A 25,001-nucleotide genomic window follows, 5' to 3' on the forward strand; every position below is an offset into this window, starting at 1 on the left:
GGCCTCTAGCTGCTCGCGGACCCGAGCGCTTCCTCCTTCCTCGCCCCCCTCCCTGGTCTGCCCTAATGTCAGTCCTCTTAAAGTGGCTCCTCGGCTTTCGGCCAGGTGTCCCCCAATCAACCTGATTGGGGTTCGGTCGGTGCTCTCCGTCGCCGGCTGGTGGGTGACAGTGGTAACAGCCATCCAGGACCAACCCTTGGGCTGGTCCGGGCCGAGGTTTACGGGGCGGGATGCCACAATATATATACACCACTCTTTTCCTGGTCTGAAATCTCCATTTGTAGGCAAAAACCTCTAAACACCACTTCCCTTTGTCAACAAAAGCCTCTACGTTCTTAGAACCAATCGCAACGCAACATGGATTCATGTGACTTCAAAATGGCGGCGCTGAGGAGACGGCTTTCTGGACAGCTGTCAGATATCAACAACACAGTACATTTACGTTTATATTCTTTAGCGCAGGGCTATTCAACCTCCTTAACAAGTGGGCCGAAAAGGAAAACCACTGGGGGTTCATGGGCCACACGGAGTAAAACTACGTGAATAAATCGCTACAAATAAATCGTACTTAAATTAGTGTTAACTTAATATATATAATACTACTACATGGAATAAACTTGTCAGACGCATTCCTTCCTTCTTGACTTTTAATCGTATCATTATAAAAGATTTTGCTCTCACATATTTTGGACACGTATTTAGAATTCAACAATGTTGTTTGAATCATCACAAAACAGAACTACTGTACATATGAGACATTTTGAGCCAGTGAGTCAGTGAGAAAGATGCACTGCCTTGTTTGCCTAGTTTGGCTCATCCTGAGACACTCATGCAGCTTCTCATAGGTCATGGTCCAACGTGCCCTTGTTCTGATGGCATTCATATGAGAAAAGCTAGACTCACACGTATCGGTTGAGCCAAACATTGTCAGAATAAGTGATGCCAGTTCCTGATTGTGGGATACTGATACTGGCTAGTATCACCGGCTACACACAGAAACCTGATTTGCATGCAACTATGTTTCTCCTTTATTTAATTTATTTTTTGCATGCAACCTCTTGCAGGCCAGAAAAAATGTAAGAGGGGCCGCATTTGGCCCACGGGCCGCTAGTTGAATAGGCCTGCTGTACTGCCTAGTGCGGAAAGCCCCCTAAAAAGGCCAGATTAGAGGATGCTGGCCCAGAGAAGTTGGCGTAAAGGGTTGGCCCATTAGAGGAGGAGACAGTGGTAGAGACGGTGCAGGTGGAAGAGGGAGGGTCAGTTTAGCTCGAAGGGGAGGAGACAGTGCGGAAGAGAGGAGACAGCGCAGGTGGAGGAGGAGGAGGAGACAGTGCAGGTGGAGGAGGAGGGGACAGTGAAGGGGAAAGGGGAGGAGACAGGTTATTACCTTTTATTATTACCTTCAGGACAACCAGCAGGATCTCGGTCGACGATCTGCACTTCCTCTCCCGTATCCCATCTCTACTGGAATCAACGTTTCTCGTAACGGATTGAGATGTTACATTTAAGGCGTTCAACACTGCTGAAGCAGTTGTTTCACACCAATCTCCAGCGCCCGGTGGCCGCTTCAAGAAACAAATCGTTGAAGAGCCACAATTGCGCCGCTGCCGCTTCATTCGATGCGAACGCCGTGTCTACCCTGAAGGTCCTGGGTAGACACGCGTACACCGCCCGCGCACCCCGCCCTTTTCTGAGCAGCGGGGCGTCATGGAGCGGCGGGGCGTCATGGAGCGCCCGGTCCTATTGTGTTAAATCGAAGGACGTCAATGCCGCCGCCGCCGCAAGGGACGCCGCCGCCGCCGCAAGGGACGCCGCCGCAGCAGGGCAGACCACACTAATATCAGATCTGAAAATTATGCGAAAAAACGTGTATTGCGTGCCTATCTAAATCAACAGCATGCTGAAAGTGACTGATCATTTTACTACTGTTTATTTTTTAGACGACTAGCACAACTGACACACCAAACGGAGAACGTATCGCAGAATACGCATGGCCACCCGTCGACCAGGTATGAGTTGTCTGTCGCAAATGTCTGTCGTCAATGCGTCCCTTGCGGCGGCGGCGGCGTCCCTTGCGGCGGCGGCGGCGTCCCATGCGGCGGCGGCGGCGTCCCTTGCGGCGGCGGAGGCGTCCCTTGCGGCGGCGGCGGCGTCCCTTGCGGCGGCGGCGGCGTCCCTTGCGGCGGCGGCGGCGTCCCAATTGTCGCAATTGTGGCTCTTCAACGATTTGTTTCTTGAGGCGGCCACCGGGCGCTGGAGATTGGTGTGAAACAACTGCTTCAGCAGTGTTGAACGCCTTAAATGTAACATCTCAATCCGTTACGAGAAACGTTGATTCCAGTAGAGATGGGATACGGGAGAGGAAGTGCAGATCGTCGACCGAGCTCCTGCTGGTTGTCCTGAAGGTAATAATTCACATTCAGGCTTCGCCTTATAAAGAAATCATAACGCCCTCCCACCTGCACTGTCTCCTCCTCCTCCACCTGCGCTGTCTCCTCCTCTTCCACCTGCACTGTCTCCTCCCCTTCCAGCTGTACAGTCTCCTCCCCTTCCAGCTGTACAGCCTCGTCCTCCACCTGCGCTGTCTCCTCCCCTTCCAGCTGTACAGTCTCCTCCTCCTCCCACTGCACTGTCTCCTCCCCTTCCAGCTGTACAGTCTCCTCCTCCTCCACCTGCACTGTCTCCTCCTCTTTCCCCTACACTGTCCCCTCCTCCTCCACCTGCACTGTCTCCTCCTCTTTCCCCTTCACTGTCCCCTCCTCTTCCACCTGCACTGTCTCCTCCCCTTTCCCCTTCACTGTCCCCTCCTCCTCCACCTGCGCTGTCTCCTCTCTTCCGCACTGTCTCCTCCCCTTCGAGCTAAACTGACCCTCCCTCTTCCACCTGCACCGTCTCTACCACTGTCTCCTCCTCTAATGGGCCAACCCTTTACGCCAACTTCTCTGGGCCAGCATCCTCTAATCTGGCCTTTTTAGGGGGCTTTCCGCACTAGGCAGTACAGCAGGCCTATTCAACTAGCGGCCCGTGGGCCAAATGCGGCCCCTCTTACATTTTTTCTGGCCTGCAAGAGGTTGCATGCAAAAAATAAATTAAATAAAGGAGAAACAAAGTTGCATGCAAATCAGGTTTCTGTGTGTAGCCGGTGATACTAGCCAGTATCAGTATCCCACAATCAGGAACTGGCATCACTTATTCTGACAATGTTTGGCTCAACCGATACGTGTGAGTCTAGCTTTTCTCATATGAATGCCATCAGAACATGGGCACGTTGGACCATGACCTATGAGAAGCTGCATGAGTGTCTCAGGATGAGCCAAACTAGGCAAACAAGGCATTGCATCTTTCTCACTGACTCACTGGCTCAAAATATCTCATATGTACAGTAGTTCTGTTTTGTGATGATTCAAACAACATTGTTGAATTCTAAATATGTGTCCAAAATATGTGAGAACAAAATCTTTTATAATGATACGATTAAAAGTCAAGAAGGAAGGAATGCGTCTGACAAGTTTATTCCATGTAGTAGTATTATATATATTAAGTTAACACTAATTTAAGTACGATTTATTTGTAGCGATTTATTCACGTAGTTTTACTCCGTGTGGCCCATGAACCCCCAGTGGTTTTCCTTTTCGGCCCACTTGTTAAGGAGGTTGAATAGCCCTGCCGTAGGCCTACCAATGGGCGTATAGTGAGAATTACCCTTTTTGTTAGCGCGTCGTGACGTTGACTTTGGCCTACTTATGAGTGCGCCTTCTAGGTGTTTCAATACACCATTTAGTTCCTTGGTCTATTTTGATTAAATTGAAATGGAGTATCATGAGCTGCTCATTAGAATGATTTGCGTTCTCTTGAAGGTAAACTGTTAAATATATACTTTTGGGGATGTAGTGGGAAAATGTATCTATTCCCTCTAAATAGAAGGACTGGTAGTAATAGCTTGTTATTGGTTAGTGCCTATCCTGCAATCTACTTTTCTATGATAAAGCCATATTTACATGGTGCCATTGGTATGTGTTAATACTAACCCAATTATAACAGTATAAAACATAATAATGGCTCAAATTGTTAAATGTCAATGCGCCGTGAAGGCTTTTAAGGTTCATTGTATTCAAATATACCCATTAACAAGTTTACTGCACTATGGCTTTGGTGTTGGAAATACATGAGACGTACAATAGCACTGGATAATTGCAGGGATAAATTAGTGTAAAGCTAACCGGATGAAATAGTTAATAATCAAACAATTAGGAGATTATTCCGATAAGATAGAGGGTGTGTGTGTGTGTGTGCCCTAGTTTGTTACTTTAATGCTAATGGTTGAATTCACACCAGCTCTCTGCTGCTTAAACCCCAGCCAATACATAAGTTGGCTAAGACTTAGTTGCGATGGCTAAATTCAAACTTTCTGGTTCTTCAGTTTTGATGTGGACATTTTGTTTGTGTCAACTTCAGACACACATTTTGTGTGTGCTACTGCAAGTGTACAACACGTACTGCATTGTTAACTAAGCACTCTGCACTGCTGTTTACTCCAGGCACTAAAAACCACGGGGCTGCGCACGGGAGACCCGCGGCTGAAGGAATGCATGGCCACGCTGAAGGAAACGCTGAAGAACACCTCAGACGGCATCATGCTCGACAGACACCTCTTCAAGAAGTTGGGAACCGGTTCCCCTCCTGCTCCTTGTCCTCCCCTTCTTTTTCCTCAAGCAAGCTTTTGTCTTTGGAGCCTTGTGATATATTATTTTACATCAGGGTGGATGTGTACAGAAAGTTTATATTCTTCATTGGGATGTCATTTGATTATTCTCAGAATGTGTTTACTTCCTATCCACTGTGAGCACCCCCCCCCCCCCCCCCCCCCCCCTACCCTACGATCTGGGTCATATGTTCAGTCGTTTTTATGTCAGCCTTCATCATTGGTCAGTCTGTGCAAGGCCCTTGATATGTTATTAGTCAACGTGGCAGGAAACCCTGCCACACACCCCTGTTGCTTGGCTCCTACGATGACCAGGTCATAGCTGTAGCTATGTCCTAGCGGTAGCTGTTGTAACACCCAGTTTATTAGCGAGTTGCAACATGGTACTCGCAGAGCAGGCATTACCTTTCAGGAGTGTTTCGAACCGCCTCTACGTTTCTCAAGAGAGACATGGCAAAACAACATTTTCATAAGCCTACATTACGGTATATTTATGGTCATGTAGAATTTCACATTACAACTCTCTCAAGGAATCACAGAATGGTAGTATCGGCAACCAAAATCCAATTGTGCATTCTAATGTACCGGCCGAATATATATCAACCTGCACAAGGTTAATGTGTGAAACAAAGCAAATGCAATTGGGAAAGTTTCCAGCATGCACCTCTCCCCTTCTTCGTTTCAGAGTTCACCAACATTTGTATGTAGTGCAAGCACCAACGTGCTGTATGGGGCACGGAACTGCATTATTTCTTAACCGGGCCCATGTCTCAACCTTCCCGTGCTGCTCTCGATACGCGCAGAAGAGATTGACTGTCGAGCCCATGGAAGCCCCCAACCGACGCCGACCAAGCGCCCCCGAATGGCCTCGGAAAGAGAACTGGCAGCCAGGGACGCGGGAAGTCAGTCCGAGGGGGTGGTGCTGAGAGAGTCTATATAATGACGTCATAATAAATGCTGCACAACATCCATTGTTTACAGAGACGAGATGACGGGTGACGTCACATTCAGGGCTCCGCTCTGATAAATTCAATTCAATTCAATTCAAAGTTTTTATTGTCATATGCATAAATGAGACGTTCTCAGTTGTGCAATGAAATTCTTCCTTTGTTTCCACAGACTGAATGCCAAGATTTTTTTTACAAGATAGATAGAACAAATAATACATTTAAGTTAAAATAAATAAATAAATAAAACGGAATGGTGCAAATCCAAGAAAGCCAAAGTGCGTGAGCAAAATGTAAACAGCTGCGGCAGTCCTGAGGTAGAATACACCTTAACAACAGACTCCTATCTGTTGTAAAGGAGTCTGAGGGCAGTGGGGAAGAAAGAGTTCTTTAGTCTTGAAGTTTTGGACTTCATACTTCAATACCTCCGTCCTGAGGGTAGATGTGTAAACAGTCCATGCTGGGGGTGGGTGGGGTTCTCTGCAGAGAGGGCAGTGGGGTTCTGATGATCCTCTCTGCAGTCTTTACCACTCTCTGCAGTCGTCTGCGGTCCAAAGCAGAAGTGCTGCCGTACCAGACGGTGATACAGCCGGTCAAAATGCTCTCAACAATGCAGCTGTAGAAGTTTCTCAGGATCTCAGGCGACATGCCAAAATTCCTCAGCCTCCTCAGGAAGTACAGCCGCTGTTGGGATTTCTTAACCAGCTGTGTGGTGTTGAGGGTCCAAGTGAGGTCGTCGCTGATGTGGACGCCGAGGTTCTTGAAGCTGCTCACCCTCTCTACTTCAAGCTCCCCGATGCACAGTGGCCGATGAGGACTCCTTTTCTTCCTCAAGTCCACTATCATCTCTTTGGTCTTGTCCTTGTTGAGGGTGAGGTTATTGTCCTCACACCATGACACCAGACTGGCCACCTCCCTCCTGTAGGCCGCTTCGTCCCCGCCCGTGATGCGTCCTATCACTGCGGTGTCGTCCGCAAACTTCAGGATGGTGTTGTCTATGTGGGAGGCGACACAGTCATGAGTGAACAGGGTGAAGAGGATTGGGCTGAGCACGCAGCCCTGTGGCGTGCCAATGTTTGTGATGATGCTGGCTGAAGTCCTATTTCCAATCCTGACAGATTGGGGCCTGCCCGTCAGAAAGTCCTGGAGCCAGTCCCAGATGGTGGGGTGCAGACCTAATGTAGACAGTTTGTCTGTGAGTTTGTGGGGGATGACTGTATTGAAGGCGGAGCTGTAATCCACAAAGAGCGTCCTGATGTAGGAGTCTTTATTTTCCAGATGGGAGAGCGAATAGTGGAGAACAGCAGCGACAGCATCAGAGGTGGACCTGTTGGGCCGGTAGGCATATTGCAGGGGGTCCAGGGTGTCTGGTATTCTGCTCTGTGTATATATAAACACTCTACTGGTGTGTAAAAAGAGTTCTGCCAACTAGCCACTGTTATTCAAAAACGTTAGCAAGTAAACAATGTGGAAATTAGAGTCAACTCGGCTGATACTGTGCTGAATTTCACACACTAACAACATGCCAACGAGCTGCTGTTGCGGTCCGGGATTATACACAGCATTATAACAAGGATTCAGGAGGTATTTCTAAAGGTTTACAAAGGAAAGTGAAAATAAAAGAAAGCCTACATTTTCATCCAGAGTTACGAGTTGTCTGATATGAGGAAAGTGACGGTTTCTCCGTCAAGTGAACCGTCCGTCTTTCCTCTTTTTTTGCCAACCAGTTTACGTGCGGGATTCCAGAATCAAAACGATTGCATTCAACGTGTCTATTAATATGGCAGCAACATTTTACACCAGTTTTAGAATGTTCACTACAACAGATGTTGAACACCAACATGCTTATGTAAAATCAGCATAGTACCATATTCAGCTATGGACAGTTCTGCGTTGCGCTACGTCCGCCTACACAGACAATGTTCTAAATAAAATGAAATGATATGATAAATATCATAAAAATGGTGAAATATGGTGATAATAAAGGCAGTAAAGTGCTACCGTTTCTATGCATAATGTGGGTGTTATAATAAAGGCAGTAAAGTGCTGCAATAAAGTGTGATTCCTTCTATCAGATGGCCAAGTGTTTCTTTCTGTTCAATATCTACAACTTATCAATCCCCCGTAGGAGAAATTTGTTATTGTTTGTCCCTATAAAACATAATGGTAAAATAAATAATCACAGCGGTGTCACATTAAAAACACATTCAACTGATAACGGCCGTTTAACACGGCTTTGACTTTAAATTAGGTCAAAGGTATAAATATAGCCTACCTATTTATATATATATATATATATATATATATATATATATATATATATATATATATATATATATATATATATGTAACTCGGTTGGGTAGAAGGGCTCAAAGCAAGGACCAGGCAGGGTGTGAGGGTCCAAAGCCTCAAACGGCGGTTTATTACACTCGGTATCAATAGTTTCACAAGCGCACGCTGCACATCAAAGGCGGGGAGTTGCTCGAGTCGTGGTCCACGTGTCCGCCGGGCGGCTCACTGTGCGGGGTCTCGGTCCTCTGCGTCGTCCTCTCTTCCACTCGACCCTCCCCTTTCTGTCGGCCGGTGGCCTCCTTTTAACACCTGGGTGTCTCCCGCCCAGGTGTTCCTCGTTTCCCCGATTGCGGCTCTCGGGAGGTCGGGGTTTGTCGCCGGCTGTTGGCCACCGGCGGTATATCCCGGCCTCGACTCTCCCGAACAGGGGGCGTGGCACCGGGGGAATGCCACACACTCCCCCCCTTTGCCTATGCCCCTCCGTGCGCGGGGCCCAGCCCCCGCACGCATCTCGGCGGGACAGAGCGTCGGCGTTGGTGTGTTCCCGCCCCGGCCTATGCTCCACGGTAAAGGAGAAGGGCTGGAGGGACAGGAACCACCTCGTAATCCGAGCGTTCGTGTCCTTGGCGGTGGCCATCCACTTCAGTGGGGCGTGGTCCGTCACCAGGACGAACTGGTGTCCTAGAAGATAGTACGTTAGTTTTGTGACGGCCCACTTAATGGCCAGCGCCTCCTTTTCTACCGTGCTGTAGTTGCGCTCGTGGGGGAGGAGCTTCCGGCTGAGGTAGGTCACCGGATGCTCCTCTCCGTTCCGGAACTGGGATAGGACCCCACCTAGTCCCACCTCGGACGCATCTGTTTGGAGGGTGAAAGTGAGGTTAAAATCCGGGGTGACCAGTAGCGACTCCTTACATAAGGCCCCCCGTAGGTCCTCGAAGGCCCTCGTCGCTGCCTCAGTCCAGTGGACCCTATCCGGGAGGGCCTTCCGGGTGAGGTCGTTCAGGGGGCAGGCTAGGGTGGCATACCCCGGGATAAAACGCTGGTAATACCCCACCAGCCCCAGGAACGATCTCACCTGCTTCTTGGTCTGGGGTTGGGGCCACTCCCGGATAGCCGCCACCTTGTCCTCCTGGGGTCGCACGTTCCCCCTCCCCACCCGGTACCCCAAATAGGCCGTCTCCTCCCGCCCCAACCGGCACTTCGCAGGGTTGGCGGTCAGCCCGGCCGCCCGTAGGCCGTTAAGCACGGCCCGCACGTGCTTGACGTGTTCGTCCCAACTGGCGCTGTGGATGATTATATCATCGATATATGCTGCGGCGTAACTGCTGTGCGGCCTTAGGACCTGGTCCATCATCCGCTGGAACGTAGCGGGGGCCCCGTGGACACCAAAGGGCAGGACAGTGTACTGAAACAGGCCCCCCGGCATCGCGAAGGCCGTCTTCTCCCGGGACGACGGTGCCAGGGGGACCTGCCAGTACCCCTTGGTTAGGTCCAGCGTGGACAGGTACCGGGCCGGTCCCAGCCGCTCGATCAGCTCGTCTACTCTAGGCATGGGGTAGGAGTCAAAGTCAGACACTTCATTTAGCCGGCGGAAGTCATTACAGAACCGGTGGGTCCCGTCCGGCTTGGGCACCAGCACAATAGGGCTAGCCCAGGCGCTACGGGATTCCTAAATTACCCCCAGTTTCAGCATCCGCTCCACCTCGGCTCGGATGGCGTTGCGCCGGGACTCGGGTACCCGGTAGGGCGGGATCCGAACCGTCACCCCCGGAGCGGTCCGGATCTCATGAGAGATCACCGAGGTCCGCCCGGGCACGTCCGAAAACACGTCCCGGCTCTGCAGCACCAGCTCCCCGAGTTCTTGTCTCTGTGCGGGGCTGAGGTCGGTCCCCATCGGGACCTCAGGGATCGCGGGCCGAACCATCAAGGCCATGGGGGCCCGTAGGGGAGGGTCGTCCCCACCCCGCCACTGTTTTAATAGATTCACATGATAAACCTGGGTGGGCTTGCGTCTCCCGGGTTGCCTCACCTTGTAGTTGACGGGCCCCACGGCCTCTACCACCTCGTACGGCCCCTGCCATTTCGCGAGAAACTTGCACTCGCTGGTTGGAACCAGCACTAAGACCCGGTCTCCCGGTCGGAAGTTCCGCACGCGCGCCCCCCTGTTATACACGCGCGCTTGGGCCTGTTGTGCACGGGCGAGGTGGTCTCGGACTATGGGCCAGACCTTGGCCATTCGGTCCCTGACGAGCTCCACATGTTCGATGGTGGTCCGGTGTGGAGAGGGATGACTCTCCCACGCCTCCTTCGCCAGGTCCTCCTCCCATAAAGGAGTTCGAAGGGCGAGAACCCCGTGGAAGCCTGGGGCACCTCACGAATGGCGAAGAGGACGTGGGGAAGTAACTGGTCCCAGTTCTTCCCGTCCGCCTCGATGCTCTTCTTGAGCATCCGTTTGATGGTCTGGTTGAACCGCTCGACTAGCCCGTCCGTCTGCGGGTGATATACCGAGGTCCGGAGCTGGGAGACCTGTAACAGTTTTAGTAGCTCCTTGACTACGCGGGACATGAAACACGAGCCTTGATCGGTGAGGATCTCCTTTGGGAGCCCCACCCGGCTAAAGAGTAGCACTAGCTCTCGGGCTACCGCCTTGCTAGTCGCCGCACGCAGTGGGAGGGCCTCGGGGTATCGGGTCGCATAATCTAATATGACGAGGAGATATCGATGACCCCGGCTCGTCCTGGGGAGGGGTCCTACAATGTCCAGCACTATTCTTTCGAAGGGGGTCTCAATAATGGGCATCGGTATGAGCGGGCTCCGCTCCACTGCCCGCGGGGCTACGCGCTGGCAGTCGGGACACTCCTGGCAGTAACGCGCTACGTCTCTACGAACCCCGGGCCAATAGAACCGCGCCACCACCCGCTCTCGCGTTTTGTCCATGCCCAGATGTGCGCCGAGCAAATGTGTGTGGGCCATGAACAAAACCTTAGACACGTAGGGTCGCGGTACCACCAGTTGTTGTACTACCTCCCCCTCGCGCACGTCGACCCTGTACAGCAACCCCCGCTGAGTGCAGAAGTGGGGGTGGGTCAGGTGGCTCACTGAGTCCCTCACCTGACCGTCGTGGGCGACCACATGTCCCCACGCGTGCCGCAGGGCATCGTCCCGATGCTGGGCCGTAGCGAACTGTCCCGGTCGGGCCGAGTTCTCCCCCCCGGCCTGGGCGAAGTCCGATAGCTCAGTTAGGGGGGAGCTCTCGGGCCCCTCGGGGGTGTTCCCCCTCTCGGAGGCGGTAACGGTGTCGGAGCTGGGCCCGGCTCCGTCTCCCGGTACCGGGCGTACCTGGTCCCCGGTAGATCGGGGCGGGCTTCCCGGTGCCGACGGACCCTCTCCTCCGGAACCCGGCGTGTCGTCCGTCTCGGTCCGCGCGGCGGTCGGTCGGCGGGTCGCTCCCAGTGCTGGTCCGTGGTCGGCGGCGGTCGTCGGGGCGGGTCCGGATTCCGACCCGGACTCTCGCGTCGGCGGGCGCCTTACCCCTCGCTGGGCCGGGCGTCCGCTTCGGCCGGCCGGACGGTGCAGCTCCCGTCCCCCTCGGTTCCCCCTCACGGGGCTCCAAAAGCGAGTGAAGATGGGGCAGTCCCGGCCGATCAGGAACGGCACCGGAAGGGTCGGTACTATCCCGGCCCGGGCGACGAAGACCCCCTGTGGTGTGCGTACTACCACGTGGCAGGTTTCGTACGTCCGGGTGTCGCCGTGTACGCAGGAGACCTGCATCGGGGTTCCCGGTCTGCCCCCGGCTAGGTCGGCCCTCACCAGGGTCACGGCACTCCCCGTGTCCAGCAGGGCATGGGTGTCCTGGTGCATCACCTTGATGGGGACGGTGGGGGAGTCCTTGTCGCCCTGTGTCCAGCAGGTCGCCAGCATACAGGTGGGGCGGTCTCTCGGGGCAGTGCACGCGGAGGGCATGGGGACGTCCTGTCGGTCGGGACAGTCCCGGACCAGGTGTCCCCGTTGTCCGCAGTGGTAGCAGCGCCGGGTCTCGGGTTCCCCTCGTTCTCGGGGCGGGGTGGACGGCCGGGTCCTCGACGGCGGTGTCGGAGTCTCTCTCCGGGTGGCCCGGGGGTTGGGTCTCGGGCCCGCCGCCAGCCGCTGGGCCACCTGCCAGTTCTCCAGCTGGCGCACGAGGTCGTCCACGGTCTCAGGGTGGTGGTGGGCCAGCACCCTCCGGGCGTCGGGGGGCAGCTGTCGCACGATGTTGTCCACCACGACCCGATCCACGGGGCTGGGTCCCGCTCCGTCCACCAGCCACCTCCGGGCTAGCCGACATTGATGGGCCACCTGGGTCCGTACGGGTCCTCGGACGTCGAACGTCCACTCGTGGAAATTGAGGGCCTTCGCAGCAAGGCTATGTCCATAGTAGGCCAAGATGGCCGCCTTGAGTGCGGTATACAGGCCCGCGTCGCCGGGGTTGAGGTCTTGACTCGCCTGCTGGGCGGGTCCGGTTAAAAACGGGGCCACTATATTGGCCCACTGGGCCTCTGGCCACCTCTCCCGGGTTGCCACCTGCTCAAATGTTTCTAGGAAGGCCTCGACATCGTCGTCGGGTCCTAGCTTTGTGAGCCGACTCGTCGGGGCGGTGGTCGGCGGGTCGCGGGTGGCCTGCTGGGTCAGGCGGAGCACCGCCTCCGTCAGCAGGGCCAGGCTGGGGTCCGATTCTCTCGGGCCGGCTGGTCCTGCGGCTGTCCCGGGGTTCTGCATCTACGTCCGCGGGTATTCACCTCCGCGAACGGAGGAACCGCACCGGGAAAAAAAACAAAAAGAAAAAAATCCAAAAACGAAGAGCCACTGTCAAAACGCGGGGTGGGGTCCTTACCGGGAGCCGTACGTGGACCGAGTTGCCTGCATTCTCCACCATATGTGGTAACTCGGTTGGGTAGAAGGGCTCAAAGCAAGGACCAGGCAGGGTGTGAGGGTCCAAAGCCTCAAACGGCGGTTTATTATACTCGGTATCAATAGTTTCACAAGCGCACGCTGCACATCAAAGGCGGGGGGTTGCTCGAGTCGTGGTCCACGTGTCCGCCGGGCGGCTCACTGTGCGGGGTCTCGGTCCTCTGCGTCGTCCTCTCTTCCACTCGACTCTCCCCGTTCTGTCGGCCGGTGGCCTCCTTTTAACACCTGGGTGACTCCCGCCCAGGTGTTCCTCGTTTCCCCGATTGCGGCTCTCGGGAGGTCGGGGTTTGTCGCCGGCGGTTGGCCACCGGCGGTATATCCCGGCCTCGACTCTCCCGAACAGGGGGCGTGGCACCGGGGGAATGCCACTATATATATATATATATATATATATATATATATATATATATATATATATATATATATATATATATATATATATATATATATATATATAATAGGTTGTATTTAATAATATGCCGCGGCCAAAATTGCTCTGGCCGCGCCGCTCTCACTATGGAAGAATCAAGCACGTCTCCTCTAGAGTTATTTGTCGAGCCTGCCACTTATCAGCCAATCAAAAAAAAGAAAGGAACTACACAATAGCCAATCAGAAAATAAAAGGTATGATTTAACGCAGCAACCAATGGAAATGAAGCACATCCTGGAACCTTCGTGAGGCTAGCAGAGGCTATAACATCTTCCGAAAGTTTCGTTCACCCATAGGAAACCACTGGAGCTCCGAGCATCCGTCTTCGAACACAGAATAAGTCATCTCCTGTTTTAATGTACAACAAATTCACAATTGTTTGACACAATCGATGACAACTTGACTGATGTTAGAGAATGATTCCCAGATAATTACCCGCAGTTTTTCATGAACGTCTGTAACTTAGCCAACAGTTTTACAGCCTTAATAGAGTGCTAATTTCATTAGCACTAAATAAATTAAAGTGTATTGCATAGTCGATGTTATAGGTCACTTTAAAATCATGTTATATTTTATAAATATCCTGGCATCTGAAGAGTTGAGATGCAAAAGCCTCTAAACGCCTCCTCCGTCAAAAATGAGATAAAGACATTGAGTGCTATATATATATATATTACACACACACACACACACACACACACACACACACACACACACACACACACACACACACACACACACACACACACACACACACACACACACACACACACACACACAAAACCTGACCTTGATGTTTAAGGCTCTATTCTACAGTGTTCATTTAATGACTCCTTACACCACCTGGGTTTATGGAGTACAGTCGAAGTGATTCATTGCTTTGTTCTCACTCAAGTAAGTATACTACCTTTATACTCTTAGGGTCAAAATTAGAGACTGAACTCTCAAATATAGGACAACAGATGCCAATATTGTTTTGAGAGTCGGGCATAAAACCATTCTTACAAAAGGGCAACAATACCGTTTTCTATGGCAACTATTGCCTAAACATTTAATGGCATGTTATAAAATACCTGTATTGGGCCGCTTGACCCCTAGATAGCGCTGTTGGTTTTTAAAAGTAGATCTACAGGATTTTTGAAGAATTGAACGCCATTGCATTGTGTATAATCACTTCAGCTCAGTTTTTATTAGACGTTTTTAGCTTTATTCAAAGGACCCAAGACATTATGAAAAACAAACGGTTAAGTAATGGAAAATAAATACAATAACATTAAATTAATATGTGGTACATTGTTACAAAATATATACATAAAAAGTTGTTGTTTTTTAACCCATATGATATGCAAATCATGGAAATGCATGCCTTCCATTCCCACAATGCATCGCGTGCTCAGCTGTTTTTAAGCTACTTCCGGGTCCTGAGGAAACACGTGAAGCGGGTCGGGTTCAGCTTCTGCCGCGTCTTGTTTACAAGTAAACCACAACAAGTAACGATGGCAACAACCAACAATGGCATCGTAAACGGAATGGAGGAGCAGGAGGAGAAGGAGACAGAGCAGGAGGAGGAGCAGGAGGAGGAAGTCTACCGGAACTTTGTGGCTCTGCACGCCGGAGCGCTGAGGTCCTCAGGAATCCCTGAGCTGTATTGGAAGAGCCTGTTCCTCAAGCTGAGCCAGGAGGTCTGGACCCCACGCTTCAATTTCAATTCAATTTAATAAAGCTTTATTGGCATGATAAAACAAACTTTGACATTGTCAATGCAACAATTAAGATGTCAAAGTGTAAAACGTTCAATACAATATATGCATATACATATCAGATATTAGTATATTAAATGCTCAATATATAAAAAGTCAAATGTGACATACTACTATAAAAATGTCAGTATCTAAATGAAAGATATACTGTGCATACACAGTATTTACAATGTGGAGGATGTGTGCAATAGTCCAATCCTTGTGAACAAACAGAAAAGGGGATGTTTCATTTTGCAAAGGTGTGCTAACAATGGTTAAAGTCATGTGGGATGAGTCTGTTTACTGTTTTCTCCCAACAGAGATGGCAGTTTGCAGTTTTGCCCATGTGAAGCTCATAGTTATACCACAAACAAAGTGACATTTAAAACGACAAAGTAGCAATAGTAGACAACTCATCTAATGTGACAGATTGCTCTGGCAGGTATTCGGCATGGCTCCAACCTTACATGACATGATCTCCACCCTCCTTAGATCTATGATGCCGGGGAGGTATTCGGGATCATGCAGGAGATGGAGGAGGCTGAGGAGAAAAATGCAAACCCTATCCCGAAGTTCACCTGTAAAGTGGTCGTAACGAGTGAAGATGGGCTGCAGGCCTCCGACCCCAACAGGTGAGGGCGCCAGAGCGCTTCTTAATGCACGTCTATGGTGCTACAGGGAAGGGTAACTAATACTGAACTTTAATAACTACAAAATCGGTTATGTGAAAGGAACAAGTGTACTCCCATGGTGGCAGTGGCGCAAAAAGTGGGTTATGCACTATATGCGGCGCATAGGGGCGCCGCACCAGAGGGGGCGCCAAAGCGATGTTTTCTGTATATAGCGTTTGTGTACATGATATGATGATCAATAACAGAGGAAAGTCACTGATAAGGCGCCCCCCCTGCTCCTTCGCCTCCCTCCCCCCCTCCTCCCCACACGGCGCTCCAGTGGGCGCCCCCTCGACCACGCCCTGGAGGCGGGCGCCAGAGGGTCTTCATTTGGACCGTATTGTCATCTGATGACACGTACCTCAATATGGAGAGGCAGAGGAGAAAGCCCTCAGGGTCACAACATAGAAAAAGAAAGATTGGGAAGGAGAAAGGGTGCGCAGGGATGAAAGAAAGCTTTTCAAAGTCGTTTTTATGTCAGTGTATCAAGAGGAGGATTGTAAATATTCAGGTAAGCGAAATCTACTACTAGTAAAACAACAGGTTACTGTTGTCTTGCAACTGTGTACTGATCAGAATGGAGCCTACAATATAACGGATCATAACAAGACAAAATAAAGGAACTTGTTTGTGGTTAATTTGTGTTAGTTCAATCTCTATGCAAGTCTTTGTTTTATGTCAATAGACCCAGTAAAAACTGAGTTATAAAGTTGATACTTTATAACGCCGTTAATAATACGAAAGTTTATAATTTAACGATCCAACAAAAAAAAAAGAAAAGATTATTATCATATGAGTCGAGACTGAATCGTTCTACACAGTATTGCGCTGCATCGAAAAATTATCATACCAATCTGACCTTTTAAAATTGGCTGACATTTTAAAATATATATATTTGTTTTATGAGTTCTTTAACATTCTATACATGTTTTTTTAAAAATAACCCTTTTCTCATTTAGTTTTTGTTTTAAAAAATCGTATTTTTTTTATAAAAAGCACTTATTTTGAGAGCCTCTATTTACACTTTGTGCAATGACAATAAAGAGATTCTGATTCTGAAGTGCACTTATTGTAAGTCTCTCTGGGTGAAAGCGACCGCTGAATGCTGACGCTGTGCTGACCCCCCCCCCCCCCCCCCCCCCCCCCCCCCCCACAGCGTGTTCCTGGTGGACCATGCCTGGACGTACCGCGTGGAGCACGCCCGCCAGCAGCTGGAGGAGATCCCCGGCCTGCTGCCCAGGATGGCCTCCCTCATGGGGCTGGACTGTCACGGGGAGACCCCCGACCCGGGCACCGTGGACCGGGTCCTGGAGAGCATGTGGCGCTACAACCAGACCTACCGGCTGTCCCAGGGGGTACGGGGGGGGGGGGGGTCTCACTCTATGGGGGTGCCAACTGCTCTGCTGAATGAGGCTTCTGGTTTGGTCGTGTTGGCGACGAGAGACTCGGTTTGAAACAGACTGCTTATCAGGTCTTGGGGTCTAGAGGTGGTTTAGAGGTGGTTTAGAGGTGGTTTATAGGTGGTTTAGAGGTTTATATGTGGTTTAGAGGTTTATAGGTGGTTTAGAGGTGGTTTAGAGGTTTATAATATCTAAAACCATGAGGTGTTTTATAGGTGGTTTAGAGGTTTATATCTAAAACCATGAGGTGATTTAAGAGGTTTAGAGGTGGTTTAGAGGTTTAGAGGTGGTTTAGAGGTGGTTTAGAGGTTTATATCTAAAACCATGAGGTGTTTTATAGGTGGTTTAGAGGTTTATATCTAAAACCATGAGGTGATTTAAGAGGTTTAGAGGTGGTTTAGAGGTTTATATCTAAAACCATGAGGTGGTTTATAGGTGGTTTAGAGGTTTATAGGTGGTTTAGAGGTGGTTTAGAGGTTTATATCTAAAACCATGGGGTGGTTTATAGGTGGTTTATATCTAAAACCATGAGGTGTTTTATAGGTGGTTTAGAGGTGATTTAGAGGTTTATATCTAAAACCATGAGGTGATTTAAGAGGTTTAGAGGAGGTTTAGAGGTGGTTTGGAGGTTTAGAGGTGATTTATAGGTGGTTTAGAGGTTTATATCTGAAACCATGAGGTGGTTTATATGTAGTTTAGAGGTTTATAGGTGATTTAGAGGTTTATATCTAAAACCATGAGGTGGTTTATAGGTAGTTAAGATGTTTATGTCTAATCCATGAGGAGAATGTAGTCAAGAGGTTTATAACTAAATATCTTTATCTACATTTATATATCCCTCCCTGCAGAGTGCGGAGGAGAACGTTGTTTATAGGTTGATATCTATAACTGTACGTAGGTCGTTTATAGGTTGATAAAACCATAAGTAGGAGGTATATTCATCTAAATATATTGATATCTCCCCTCCAGACGGCGGAGGATAAGGTCCCAGTCTGGTACATCATGGACGAGTTCGGCTCCCAGGTGCAGCACGCGGACGAGGCCTCGTGCCGTCTGGCCCCCCTGTACTACCTCCAGGGGCAGATGGCCTTCTCCGTGCTCTGGCCGCTGCGGGACCTGGCCCCCGGAGGTACGGGCAGAGGAGTGCTCCCTCAGGGGGCAGGGGCTCACAGCAGGGGGGGGGGGGGGGGGGGCCTGTTGGCTTGTTGTGTAAAATGTTGTCAGCATCCGCTGTGGTTGGACGAATGTGCTTTGTGTATGTGTTCAATGATGTATCTGTCTGATCGTATTTAGATGGATGGTTAAATAATGTCACACGATCGGTCATACATTTATTCAGTTGTTGATTGCTCTTCTAATTGCGCCATATTGGTGCCAATTATTGTTGTGTTTGCATTGTAATGCACAACTTCACCTCTTCTTGTTATAAACCATTGTGCATCCAAACAACGAAAGTGTGCGAAAAAAGTGTTGCTTTACGAATAGGCTACTATAGCATATCAGATTATCAACAATTGCTGTGTGCGTGCGTGTGTTGTCATGTAGGCTATTGCAACCATGAGATATTGTAATAATTTTGATCGGTATTGCGCAACAATTGGAGGATGGGGTCCCCCCCCGAATATTTACGGGTATTTCGCACACTGGAAAGAAGGGTCGCATGGACAATACGTCGTCCAGCTCAGGTTGTGTAGCCGTGTGCGCGTTTCGGCTCATTTGCATCTGTACCGAGCACACCTCTCCCAAGTGTGCTCAGGCCACGGGATGCAAGTGGACTTGAGTACGGTTGGCGTGCTAGCCAAACGATCTAGACTTGAGCACGGTACAGGTGTGAAACGGATTTGGGCACGGTACAGATGGCCTAGTGTGAGTGTACCCTAAAACACCTCTGGATTCGTAGCTAAGGCTAGACACGGCGCCAGAGAGTGTGGGGGTCATCGTTTAAATTCGAACTCGACCCGACGCCAGTTGCTCTGGGGTCAAGGCGTGCTGACCTCAACCTGGTGTTTAGATTAGTTGTTGACCACATGCTTAAAGGAATGTATGACTGACATATGGGAAACAGCTTAGTTTGTGAGAATTAAACAGAGGCCGGGATCCTTTGACCGGAAGTGCTTTGAAAACCACCCGGCTTTGTTGTTGCCTTTTCAGCGATAGAGTCTTACGTCAAAACTTGCTCTGGACTCCTCGATTCCTCATGATCTATTAGTTAGTTGAGGTGATAGAACTCGGTTCTTTTTCTACCACACGCCCTGAGACTCAGTGGCTCCAGTGGGAATGCAAATCTGAGCTACCTTAACCTCTATCAGTTAGAGAGGGGAAGGGGGGTATCTAAAGGTCCAAGGAGAATGTAAACAGTTCCTTTTAGATTGACTAGTAATTATATGAACACGGTTAATGTAAGGTTTATAATTGTTTATCATAGTTATGATTAATATTTCCACGACAAACACCAACACAATTATAACAAAAAGAAACGTACACTTATAACAACACCGACCAAGGCCGTGGCTACAAATTTACTATTTTGTAGCCACGCCCATTTGCCCTTTTGATGTCCGCCTCCTCCTGGTTCAGAAACCCGGACCTCCGGAGACCAGTCTGCACTGGGTCCCAGTGGGTCCCAGTAGGTCTCTGAAGAAGGCCGTGTCCTCACCGTCTCTCTCTTCCCTCCCGCAGACGAAGTCACGCGTGACTACGCGTACGGCGAGACTAGGCCCCTGGTGAGGCAGTGCCGCCTGTTGCCGTGGATACCGGCCGACCTGGAGGGGGTGAGCACGGACACGCCCGAGCCCTCGGACCTGTACTACGAGGTGAGCAGTGATTCATGAGTATTATGCCCCGTCAGCACGGGCGAAAACAATCTTTTTCCCCTCCGTTTTCCTTTTGATGCGTTTCAGGAATATCTCCACAAAGACGGACTCATTGCCAAAACACATCGAGCTTTAGGAACGCTGTAGTACATATTCAAGGCGCTGGTACTCCACCAAAAAAAAGTGGAGCGCATCCGGCCTTCATTCAGTCGAGGAGGAGATGAAACCTTTTAAACTGAGCAGAAATACTTTTTAATGTACGGTTAGTAATTAAATTTACCACGGGGCTGTATTTAAAGCTACAAAAATAATACAAATAAGAAAGTAAATAAAAAATTCAACGCAACTCTAAAGTCGCCCAGCTAGTTGGGGGGGGGGGGCAATGACGTTGTCGTTTGCGTTTCAGGCGTCCACATGAAACCGCATATGTCGGCTTTTATTTGAATCCACCCTGGGGCCTGGTTTCAGAAAAGTGTTTTTTCCGGGCACCGGGTCGGCCGGATCCGTCTGGATGGTCGGCCCAAACGCACAAGTCTGTGCGGTTTTTTTTTTCACACAAAAAAAATCACAAAAGAACAGACGCAGCATCTCCCTTGATAAGATATATGACCCTGGCTACGTCTAACACAGAGGGCCTGGCACCAGCCATCTGGTTCGACCTCGTAAGATACATAACAAAGGGAGGTGTGTTGTATCATTTGGAGACGCACTGGCCTGTCCTTGTGGTAGAAACTATAACCGAATGCTTGTCATGTTTTCTATGTTCCTACTGCTCGGTCCATCTTGTCCCTGTTTTTCTTTTAATGTTTTCTCCTTCATTTTTTTAAATGCTATACAGCAGGCTGATTAACAAATGGAGCGTGTAATGGTGACCACATGAATTTCCTACTTGGAAAAAATAAATAATAAAGTTTACCGTGACCGTGAGGTGTGTGCACGAGTACAAAAGAGAGACGGTAGAATACACCAGCATTCTGCAGTGCGTCTACTTCAGCGAGGTCGGTTAAGCACAGGAGAAAACCAGAAGGGTCTTTATAAGTTCTTTGGAGATATGACTTCAATAACATAAGGTCTATGCTATCTTCTGCTGGAGGGAGCTGAGAGCTCTGGCACCTCATCCGGCGTCCTCTGCTCTGTCCTCCGTCTTCCCTTCCTCCAATCTCATACAAAATGTAAACGAATAGCAGAGTAGCAGGAGAGGGGTAAAGGTTAATAATGTTGAGACGTCGTAAAAAACTTTGTGGGCACGTTGTCGCGCGGAAGTGGGGGACCCCCCCCCCCCCCCCCCCCCCCTGAACCGTGCATGTTCCAGTCGTTACACATCTAGCCCTGCCTCCTTGGGCCCTACTGGGGGCTGGGGGGGGGGACTCTCCTCCCAGCGTTGGGAGGACTCTCCTCTCCTCCCAGCTGGGGGGGGCATCACCCCCTCTTGGTAGCTTGTGTCATGGCAGTGCCTCTGTGAGATATTGCGTCTCGGACAGATGAGACTTCTAAATGCAGAAAAGCACACAACAGTTGTAGAAAACATCTCATTAAACATACGCATACACCAGTCTCCTTCACACCGTGGTGGTTTATGTTTATGTTCCCGGTGTTGAGATGTTGTTGTACTGTGTAAAGGAGGACACCTCTCTAGCCCTTTCTTTACATTGAGCAGCACTGGTGCCTTAGGCCCCGTCCATACGTGCAAAAAACATCTTTTCCCCTCCGTTTTCCTTGTCAGCGTTTCAGGAATATCTCCGTAAAGACGGACTCATTGCAAAAACGCATCAAGCTGTAGAAACGCTGTAGTACATATTCAAGGCCTATATTTTGCACTGGTTCCCTACCGAAAAAAGTATGCACATCAAGCCTGCGCGCTGTATACAAACATACGGTCGAGGAGGAGAAAGCGGTTGTTTAACCTTGTAAAAGGCAACCTTGAAACAAATACTTTTTGATGTACAGTTAGTAATTAGATTTACCACTGGGCTGTATTTAAAGCTACAAGAATAATACAAAAAGAGACGAAATTAGACGAAAATCTAACATTGCCACCTGGTGTGGGAGGGGGGGGGGGCGATGATGTCATTGTTTGCGTATCTGGCGTCTGGCGAATCCTAACACGAAATCGCAGGGGCCTAACGGCTGGTCATATCTCAGACGAGCAGGCAGCCCTGGTACCGTGCCACTGCCCGTTATGGTTTCACTATCCATCAGAGATTTACCGCTTCTCCTTCGTGAGCCATGAAACACCCAGGCGAACAGTTCCTACTTTAACGAAAATATCGGCCTTGGGCGATCAAAAGCATGAAACTCAGAAGCTGTTCATGGCTCCTCTGTTACAGAGGGGACTGCTGTATCCATGCGTTAGAATTCGGTTGTTTATATGTTACCTTCCCAACGGTTATCCCTACTCTTTTTCCCAATTTTTTTTTTAACTAAACTACAGCTAAAACGATGTTTACATATTGATCTGTATAATGTAGTGATATTTTGTTCCCAAAAAAAATGTAAATGACAAAAAAAATAGAATTGGGCTGTAAGATTGTGGCGTGTGTGTGGACAGCGGCTGGCTTAAGCAGCCTCGCCTGGCCCGACGCTGATCTGAGCGTGGGCCGCGCCAGTCGACTTAAACGGGCGCCTCCAGACCAGAACGCGGGGTGCTGGTGAAACCGGTTTATTATTGTTACGGTTTCAAGGCGATGACACGTCGTGACCCGTTGCTCCGTGCTGCCAGGCGGTAGATCTCTCCCTGAGTTGGTGTCGGTCTGACCTGTTGTAGCAGGTGTGCAGCCTCACCCAGCCCCAGAGTCCGATCAGACCCGACCAGGTGGGGCTGGTTCAACCAACCGTCAACCACGCACGCCACAATAAACGGTCGTGTGTTTGTTGGCATTTAGAAGTCCTCTGTCGTTGAGGAATGTCGCACAGAGAATTACCACAACATGTGTTTTTCATTTAGTCCTTTGTACCATGTGACTCACTGAAGAAGAGGGAGTGTAGGAGTGTCCTCGAGAAGAGGAAAAAAGTGTGTGTGTTCGTGTGTGTGTGTGCGTGGTTTCGGGTGAGACCTTGAAACGCCGGGATGTCCTTATCTCACTTGGGAGTCGACCGCAGGCATCCCGGTCAGAGATGGGAGAGCTCAGCCCTGGGGCCCGGAGAGAAGCACCTGGCTGGTTGTTACTCCCAGGGAGCTGGTGGCGGCCTCTCCCTTGGTTGGGCCTTGTGTCACCCGCTCATGACCGAGGAGGCCAGAGTTACCGATCCCCATGTTGCCCTCCTTTCATTTGATCGCACCAGTCGGTGTGGTAGAAATTTAGTATATTCTATGGTAAACTATGATTATGGGTTAAGACCTTATTGTTGAACCAGCAACAACAAGGCTGAGTGGTTTGGGAAGCACTGCTGGGTGTGTACGACCCCATGTTCTTTTATTCCCGCTCCAAGCTCTTCCCTGTATGGTATGCGGCACCCAGAATGCATACTAGTTCTCCTTATGTGGTAGGGCCGGTCATCCATGCATTAATTTGAGATATATTGTATAACATATGCAGCTAGTCTAAACTTTAAGTTGACGTCAGTTCACCCCTTGACCCCGGACTCTGGCGCCGCGTCGAGTCTCTCCTATTGAGGGGAGAGGTGGTAGTTGCTTTCCACTATTAATGTATTTATATACATTAATAGTGTCTCTCTCTCCCCCCCCCCCCCCCCCCCCCCCCCCCCCCAGGCCATTCAGAAGGAGAACAAGGAGACGTCTCCAGTGGAGATCCTGCCCTCCCCAGTTCCTGCAGACAAAGTCCTGAAGTAAGGCCCAATCCCATTTCTACCCCTTACCCCTCCCCCTTACCCCTCCCCCTTACCCCTCCCCCTTTTTTTGAAGGGGTAAGGGGTAGAAATGGGATTGGGCCTACAGTGTTTCCCACAGAAATTTTGGAGACTATGGGGGGGGGGTGGTATGGAGCGATTGTTGAGGGGGGGGGGGGGGTACAGCGACACGAACTTCGTCTGAGCAAAAAAATAAAAAAATAAAAAAATTATAATAATAAAAATAATTCATGTGCACGCAGAGACTATGGCGGCCGAAATTAGACTATGGCGAGGCGCCATAGTCTCGTCAATGTGTGGGAAACACTGGGCCTAAGGCCCAATCCCATTTCTACCCCTTACCCCTTTCCAACCGTGCGGTGATGAGGAGGACCTGACGTGTTCCTCTGTTCCCGGTGTTCCTCAGGGTCTTCACCGGGATGCAGCAGGTCAGAGATCACCTCACCCACCCCCGCTTCCAGATGACCGACTCTGAGGAGGACGCGGACGTGGTCTGGGCCTACGTCAGCATCAAGGACTACCGGTCAGCACCGTCAGACTCCACCACACTGACTGGGGTCATACTGTCTGTCTGTCTGGAGGTCTCTCTCTCTCTCTCTCTCTCAGTTGGGTGGTCTGTCTCTCTAGAGGTCCGTCTGGAGGTCCGTCTGTCTGTCTCTCTCTCTGTCTGAAGGTCTGTCTGTCTCTCTCTCTCTCTGTTGGGTGGTCTGTCTGTATCTCTCTCAGTCTGGAGGTCTGTATGTCTCTCTCTGTCTGGAGGTCTGTCTGTCTCTCTTTCTCTGTTTGGTAGTCTGTCTGTCTGTCTTCCTGGAGGTCTGTCGTTGTGTTTGTCTGTCTATCTGTGTATGTGTGTCTATCCCGTTTGTGTGTGTGTGTGTGTGTGTGTGTGTGTGTGTGTGTGTGTGTGTGTGTGTGTGTGTGTGTGTGTGTGTGTGTGTGTGTGTGTGTGTGTGTGTGTGTGTGTGAGTGCGGCAAAGCGTAAAAAAGCAACCCTGCAGATATTTGAGTAAGATGTCTATCCAATGCTGTCATGTGACAGGAAGTGGAGCGAGCAGCGGCCCCAGGTGATGCTGAACCAGTTCCCCGGGGAGTCGGTCGTCACGGTGAAGGACTGCCTCTCGGCCGTGGCCCGGCGGGCCGGGGGGGCCGGGGGTGATCTGCAGGGGGCGCCGTGGCTCCCGCGCACCTTCAACCTCCAGACGGAGCTGCCCCAGTTCATCAGGCATTACCAGCAGAGACACGAGCGGTACGA

At 50.3% G+C, this 25,001-nt stretch overlaps 2 protein-coding genes across 2 annotated transcripts in view; one reads left to right on the plus strand and one right to left on the minus strand.

Annotated features, from left to right (window-relative positions):
* Positions 1-9,348: 9,348 nt before the first annotated feature.
* LOC115543134 (uncharacterized) lies at positions 9,349-12,697 on the minus strand. Its single transcript, XM_030355687.1, has 2 exons — positions 9,621-12,697; positions 9,349-9,486 (listed from the first exon to the last, which is right to left on the minus strand). The coding sequence occupies exon 1, from the start codon at positions 12,695-12,697 to the stop codon at positions 10,157-10,159; it is 2,541 nt and encodes an 846-aa protein (XP_030211547.1). The 3' UTR covers positions 9,349-9,486; positions 9,621-10,156.
* A 2,020-nt stretch (positions 12,698-14,717) lies between these two features.
* Positions 14,718-25,001, plus strand: part of ttll12 (tubulin tyrosine ligase-like family, member 12) — an 18,107-nt gene continuing 7,823 nt past the window's right edge. The window contains exons 1-8 of the mRNA XM_030353811.1: positions 14,718-15,001; positions 15,551-15,690; positions 16,886-17,084; positions 18,099-18,258; positions 19,809-19,942; positions 23,652-23,728; positions 24,156-24,272; positions 24,789-24,995. Coding sequence (XP_030209671.1) covers positions 14,816-15,001; positions 15,551-15,690; positions 16,886-17,084; positions 18,099-18,258; positions 19,809-19,942; positions 23,652-23,728; positions 24,156-24,272; positions 24,789-24,995 — 1,220 coding nt within the window. The 5' untranslated portion in view covers positions 14,718-14,815. The remainder of the gene's footprint in view (positions 15,002-15,550; positions 15,691-16,885; positions 17,085-18,098; positions 18,259-19,808; positions 19,943-23,651; positions 23,729-24,155; positions 24,273-24,788; positions 24,996-25,001) is intronic.

Source organism: Gadus morhua, chromosome 4, assembly GCF_902167405.1.
Source record: "Gadus morhua chromosome 4, gadMor3.0, whole genome shotgun sequence".
Lineage (NCBI taxonomy): Eukaryota > Metazoa > Chordata > Actinopteri > Gadiformes > Gadidae > Gadus > Gadus morhua.